Below are 7550 nucleotides of genomic sequence, written 5' to 3'. Positions count from 1 at the left end.
TCACACTCTGCAGGTATCAACACACTTCTCTGGTCTGGCAAGAATCAAGTATCTCTTCACTTGGATACACACATAACATTTGCCAACAACTTCAAAATGAAAAACATCATCGACCTTATAGGAAACAGATAGGTCGCTAGCATAAACCCTAAACCCTAAACATTTAGGTTTAACAATTCAGTCGGTTCAATCCTGACGGTTAATCACACTGCATTGAATACAACAGTCTTGAACAAATCTCAAGACGTTCTCCAATGTTCATTCTTTGTCGCTTCAAGAAGCTGATAACCCATCATGCGCTCTCCACCATTTACAGAGACTTTGCTCATTCCCGAGGTAGATAAGATCAATCTTCTTCATGCAAGATCCTCAAATAAATCCTTCACACACACAAGGCTGACGTGGCAACATGATTTGATATTCATTACAATGCTAACTCATCACAGGATGTCATCGGTTGAATCACATGGGCTTGGACTGCATCAATTGGAAACCCTGAAGCTGAGACTACCAACCGGTAGTCATGCCAAATGAAACCCCGATACAAAACTTCCCATATACTAGTTCTCATTCCAACATACCGGTTCACCTTAGACAAACATACCGCTTCACTTTTTCACATATACCGGTTCACATCATCATACCGATTCTCTTGCCAGTTTGCTTACTACAATATACCGGTTCATGCTTCAACATATTGACATCAATGACAACATACAATATCATCATGTCATCAAGCTCTGCACATATGCCAACATTTCCTAGGTTCAATGAATCTAGACAAACTTACATTACACGTCGAACTTATGTCGGCCACCGACATAACAAACCAAAAATAAAATAAAACTGTATCGGTTTACCGATCTTAGTGACTTTATCACTACCAGTTAAGTGTTCTTCCAAATAGCATACTCTATACATCAAATCTTGATCATCCTATTGAATCTACTAATGCGGTCATGAATATAACACCAAATACTTGTCTCCATCACTCCTGTAAAACCGCATCATCCAACTCTTCATCAATCGCTTGTTTCGGTTGCTAGAATGCAACTATGTTCATGTTTACCGGTTGAATACCTATTTGTTGGTTCATTGTTAAAATGTCTTCTCTACCGGTTATGCTTTACCGGTTGGCTTACAAGACTTATGTGACTATAAAAACATAGTTGCCATCAATGAAAACATAAAACAAGTCACCAATCAGCTCTTTACATCAAGACATCATCATCAAGCCAACACATTCCTTAGCTTATAGTTGGTGAAGTGTTGCAGATGGTTGACTGAGGTTCCCTAATGTGTTATGTTGCCCCCTTGGTCATCTCGAAGTCATATTGGTGGTCCAAATTGAAACTTGAGTTTGTTGTATTGGCAAATGCCAATTGTTTAATCTTTTGGGCCGTCTCATGTGGTTTTTGGTCCATTTGGTAGCATGTGGTTGCATGGGCGTTATTTCGGGAGTATCTAGAAGGTGTGTTGACATGGTGTCATCCTTCATACACTTCATTTGTCTTCCACATTTGCCTTGGAGACTATCTTGAAGCCAATGATTTCGTATGAACATGTTACATCTTATTAGGTTGACTTTGTATACGCTATTGATATGTTTTATTTATACATTTTGAGCTTAATTCCCACAATGGTTTTCCCCAATTTGGGTTTTCCACATAAAAACCTTGGTGTTCTTGTGTGGTTGCTCTTGCTATTTCTATTATTTGTTTGCATACATGTGGTGGATTTAATATATGCTAAGTAATGATTTAATCTAATCAAGTTTTTAGTATCTGTTGATTCACCTCCCCCTCCCTGCAATTTAGTGGTGTGCAATAGAGATATCCTTATTGTGAGTAACTAGTTATGAGATGGTTTGGTATTGAAAAGTTGTCGACGAAACCTCTACACAATGTGTAGGAAGGCCATCAAAGATGAGTCCTTAAGGAGGTCTACATTGTAGGTCTTGTCCTTCTAAGGTTTTCTTTAAACTTACAATTCCTTCTTGATGATATTGTGTATTTTATCTCTCTTTTCAAATCAAGTTGTACACTATCTTCTAAATTTATTTTGCTAAAGTAATGATAAGTCTTATCTTGATGATCATAGACTTAATTGTCAATTGATCTTATGTTGTAAATCTAGGGGTGTAGACAAGTTGCAAATAAAAGTATTGGATGCTAGATGAATACAATACAAAGATGAGAAAACAACTTGAGAAGAAGTGCTATGGCATGTTTGTTAATTGATAGAAGTAATATTTTAGAGTAATAAGATTGATTCATTGTATACATAACCCTTGGATAAGTGACATATCATAACATGTGGTTTTGAATAATGTATCACGTTATTGTTTCAAAAAAGGTGATTGTAAATTAATCAAATTGGTATATATTAGATAGGTTTTATTGTGTCCAGAAGTGTCTAAAAATTGGACATTACAGAAATTGTGACCATTTTTATGAACAACCAAGAGTCAATGTCATGCAATAGAAATTTGAAAACACATATCAAATTAATCAATTAAGCAAAACCACTTCATAATTGTACAAGAAGGAGTCCGGCATGGAATACATGACTAATTTTATGTGTTAATTATGTGTTACTTGGATTTATTAAGCCTAATCGAATTGTTTGTTTGTGATTGAGTTGTCTGATTTCATGGTTTAAATTGTTCACTTCTAGACAATTGCAGACAAATAAAACCGACAACGAAGCAAAATGTCTCCCATCCTTTTCTTCAGAATAATTGGAAACTGACACGTTTAACTTGTTGCTCTCCTTAGAAAGCAACCACACAATCAAAAAGGACAAATGAAACCCAAAGCGAAAATGCCATGTAAATTAAATGTGCATAATTACTTTCGACATCTGACACTATTGAGGCCAATTCAGAGGTTCACCATGGAAAGGGCATCCATCCATCTTCTTACATAGCTGAAACTGTCATATTTTTGGAATTCCGCGGTAGAGGTGCTCAGGCAATCGAGGAGTTGCAATAGCCTCTACAGGCTTGGCCATGTAAGTTACAAGTCCCGGAGACTCTCTGAGATCTATGTCTTCTGCCTTAGTTCCTTCAGGAGGGCTCCATGTGAAATGGTGAAGTAAGTGAGCCAACATAGACTGAACCAGATAAATGGCCAATTGTGCACCAGGGCAAACCCTCCGCCCCGCACCAAATGGCAGCAATCTAAAATCATGGCCCTTAATGTCAACATCCTCTTCAAGAAATCTCTCAGGCCTAAAGGCCAATGGATCATTCCACATAGCTGGATCCCTAGCAATGGCCCACACATTAACTTGTACATTGGCCCCCTTGGGTATGTCATACCCACCTATCTTCACATGCTCTTTTGCTTTGTGTGGAAGCATCATGGGAGTCGGTGGATGCAAGCGCAGAGCCTCTTTTGTGAGACATTGCAGGTAGGGCAAATTAGGAAAATCGGTCTCATTGATTACTCGGTCCTTGCCAATAACCCTATCTAGCTCTTCTTGAACTTTCTGCTGTACTCGAGGATTGCGAACAAGTTCAGCCATGGCCCATTCTACAGTTATAGCTGTTGTATCTGTCCCTGCAGTGATCATGTCCTGCAACAGATTGCAGAAATTTGTAAAAATGATAACATTATTTATTTTCAGTACATGTATGAATTGAATAGCATTGTAACATGTATGAATTGAATAGCATTGTAAGTTTCTGGATTGGATTGGATTGCGTGTAAGTTTTGATAAGAAAATTCACCATCAAAACTGTCCCACAATCTAATCCAAAAACAGGAACTTACAACTCTAGGAATGGTAAAAATCTGATATCATTAATTGGATAACATTACACTATGTTCTATTACTTTTATAGGATTAGGATAGCCTACAAGATCACATAAGACCATTGAACAATGCAAATGGGTCTGCTAACTTAAGTACTCATTATAAGGCATTTGGGGATGGTGAAACTTATTAGTCAATGAAGGTATAAAGTCATGTAAGGATGTGGAGGCTTACCCAGAGGAGACCAATGATGGTATCCTCGCTCAGATCATATTTTTCTTGCAGTGTAAGTAGTGCATCCACAAAATGTTGTTTTGCACCGCTCTTCTGTCGAGCCAGAGTGTGCTCTTCCATAATGGCTTTGCTGAGTCTGTCTCTCCTGGCACAATGCTTAGCAAATGCACCTTCTTCCAAAGGGAACATCCAACGGAGATGGGGAATATATTCAGCCATAGTGAGGGAACCTCCCAGCTTCACTCCTGCTGAAACTATTTCCTTGAACTCCACTCCTTGTGGATCCATCTTCCCTTCTTTATTTACAAACCGTTTTCCAAAGGCAATTCTGGTAATGTTGTTGAATGCCACAGGTGACAGATATTTCCTAACAACCAAAGCCTTATCTATGCCTTCGTTCAAACACATTAGTTAGGAGCAATCGATAAGGGAAAAAATCTTAAACTAACAAAGATAAAATGTTCAAATATCAGCTGGGAACAGAACAGTCATAAGAACTTTAAAATGACTAACAAAGAATTTGCAGTTTGAACTTCGTTTATCAGAAGCACTGGAATACAAATACATGCCAGGCAGGAAAAAGAGTCAATCGAGAGTCACTAATAGGCACCCCAACCATATGTGAATATCTATAAACCTTGGCGTGAGACAAAATACCAATGAATTTTCAATTATGAATGCCAATGTCTAGCAGTATTTGATCCAAACACCAACTGTTACACTTGTTTTATTTAAAAGAACCCTCTCAAAAGGCAATCCTATTGATTTGAATAATAATAGCATACCTTGATCCTTATAGATGGATTCCACCATTGCAGCAACCTCCTCCTCTCTCACAACCCTGAGAGCCTCCAACCTCTTGGCATTGAAAAGCTCCAGGGTACATACCTTCCGGACCTTGACATAATGGGCACCATAATCCGCCCAAATCAAGTCCTGACCACCTCTACTGAATCTATCAGTTGATCTGTTTCTGTACCTGTCAGCCAGCTGCTGATCATACTCCTTAAGAACCTCCTTTGCCATCTCTGTATTGCTCACTATCACATTCAGCGTCGACCCAAACCACACAGACATGATAGGACCATATTGCTTGGACCATTCCCAGAAGCACCTAAACCTCACTGCACCTATGTCTAGCAGATTCCCCACTACAGGCAGTGCCCAGGGGCCTGGAGGAAGCCTGTATCTCTTCCATTGCACCACCTTGTATACTATTACCAACAACAGCACTAAGCCAACCCCACCCCAAACAACCATTATGATCTCTATGTCTATTCTCTATTACTGCCCTATTGCATTGCCTTCCCTCCCTAGCCTATTTATGTGAATCCCTAACAGGTTGTAGTTGGCTGTCACATCCCAGGCAATCAAGGCTATCTACCAGTCTAAGGCAATCAAGGCTATCTATCAGTCTAATGGTCTGAATGAATGAAAGATTTTAACAATGTCCACGCAATCCAGGCTAATGAATGGTTGAAACGAGAGTAATGTCATGAGCATGGGTTGCATGATAGGATAAGAATGTCGGGAGACAAACTTGTAGGTAGAGTAAATATGGGCGATTTTTACATCATCAATAACAATGGACAGAGTGTGGAGTGAGGTGGCATTCGTACCATTAATATGGGATGGCGACCTTTTTCCCTAGCATGGAAATGGCAGGTAGTGGAGAAAACAACATGTAAAGGACAATTAACCCACAACCCTTCATTAAAAACATGGTTTTAGAGGGCATGAAAATCCAAAGAAACTCGAGTAGGAGACAGCTAACAAGGCAAAAAATAACAGAGAGAAAGGGGAGAATGGAGGCGCTTCCCTTGGGAATTGAAAAAGCATAAAGAAGAGGGGACTTTTTGTTGGAAAAAGCATAAAGAAAAGAGGATTTTTGCCATAAAATTTGGTAGATGGAGATGCTCTGGTAGATCTGTAGCGGAATGTGGGAGCATAGTCAAAGCATGTGAATTGTTTGACAGAATGTCTTGAAGAATTGCGGTCTCATGGAGTGCAATGGTCGCAAGATATGAACAAAATGGATTCGTCGATAGTTCTTTAAAACTTGGAAGCAAATGTAAATGGGCATGTGTAAAGCATATCCTCCCTGCGTACGCTAAAGTGAGAATCGACCTCTGCTAAAGCATGAAGCAGGGAGATATAGACAAGTTGGTCAACCAAACTATTGGCAAGTAGAGTTGAGGAAGATTGTAGGAGCTGAGTGGGACAATTTGGCAACAATTTTAGATGTAATTTTCCACCCAAATGGTTAGGTGCTCTTGGTTCCAAACCTTTGCTAATATTTCCTGCATTTTATTTAAGCAGTGCTTAATGACAACATTCCTTGTTTGCTTATATTTCTACTCATAGAAGAAATTCCAAATATTTTCATATCTACGTGTAGAGATTTAAATACATCTTATCTTGGGATTTATTCGACAGGTCTGGTAGTAATACATGCTGAAACTAGTAGAAGACGAGGCTTATAAACATAATATGGCATGATAATCTATAAGAGAGACTAGATTTCCACAGTTCATTAAGATTATTGTTAGTTTTTAGATTTCATCATATAGGCTTTTGTTTGCATCAACGTTTTAGATCACACTCCTCCATGATCCATCATAATGATGAGAAAGCTGAAAGCTTTTGTTTTTCTCCTACAACTCTCTTATCTTATAGAAACACTTTATGTCATGTGATGATTGCAAGCTCTAAAGATTCTAATTAATTTTCATGTTGAATAATGAATTGACTACTGCAGAGATCTTGTAATTAAGTTTATGCTAGTGCAAGTGAGTTGTGTTTAGATTTGCGGACCATATCAACTTGTTTGCCAATAAGTTCTAGCAACATGCTCATACGATTGAGATGTAAGGTATGATCCACAGTCACACTCATATACTTTTGCTACAATTTAAAAATATATTCATATAAGGACGAAAATATGTTTTCCATGGAGGTGTTATTCTATCTTGTTTCATATTTTAATTTTTTTTAGCATTAATAATAACTTCTTATAGGGGAAAGGACCCAGTAGTTGTGCACCCTAACTTCACGCTTCTCAAAATTCTACTTGGAAATTTCAAATCACTCCGATTTTTTTACAGCAACTTACTTGGCAAGTCCCCTGCTTATAACTAAGGTTTCAAGGCCACATCATCAAATATGATGCCACATCAGCATGCTTTTTGCCAAGGTGTCCAAAACAGCGCAAAAAAAAAGTGAGACCAATAGGCGTGCAAAAGAGACCCCAATAGTTGTTCAGCTGATGTGGCATCACCTGATTGGTTACTTTTTACAATATTGGTACATTTCTTAACAACTATTGATACATTTCCTAACAATTGTTGGTACATTTTCTAACAAAAATTGATAATTTTTGTTTCAAACAATAGGTTTTATTTGTTCAATTTTTGGAACAAAAGTTATCAACAACCCTCACAACAATTGGAACATGCTCAACTACTGGGTCCTTTCCCCTAGTTTTTATTAGTGCGTGCCATGGCAGGATACTTATGCATCCATGATGTTCTTAAATACATTAAATAGTTATCAATCAT

The 7550-nt window shown here is 38.2% G+C and overlaps 1 protein-coding gene across 1 annotated transcript; it reads right to left on the bottom strand.

Moving 5' to 3' along the window:
• Nucleotides 1-2705: 2705 nt before the first annotated feature.
• On the bottom strand, nucleotides 2706-5354 carry LOC131055048 (cytochrome P450 98A2). Its single transcript, XM_057989658.2, has 3 exons — nucleotides 4779-5354; nucleotides 3994-4385; nucleotides 2706-3579 (listed from the first exon to the last, which is right to left on the bottom strand). The coding sequence occupies exons 1-3, from the start codon at nucleotides 5251-5253 to the stop codon at nucleotides 2938-2940; spliced, it is 1509 nt and encodes a 502-aa protein (XP_057845641.1). The 5' UTR covers nucleotides 5254-5354; the 3' UTR covers nucleotides 2706-2937.
• Nucleotides 5355-7550: the final 2196 nt, after the last annotated feature.

Source organism: Cryptomeria japonica, chromosome 5 (assembly GCF_030272615.1).
Source record: "Cryptomeria japonica chromosome 5, Sugi_1.0, whole genome shotgun sequence".
In the NCBI taxonomy this organism is placed as follows: domain Eukaryota; kingdom Viridiplantae; phylum Streptophyta; class Pinopsida; order Cupressales; family Cupressaceae; genus Cryptomeria; species Cryptomeria japonica.
Note: the sequence above shows the minus strand (reverse complement) of the source record. Positions and strands in the feature narration are given on the sequence as shown.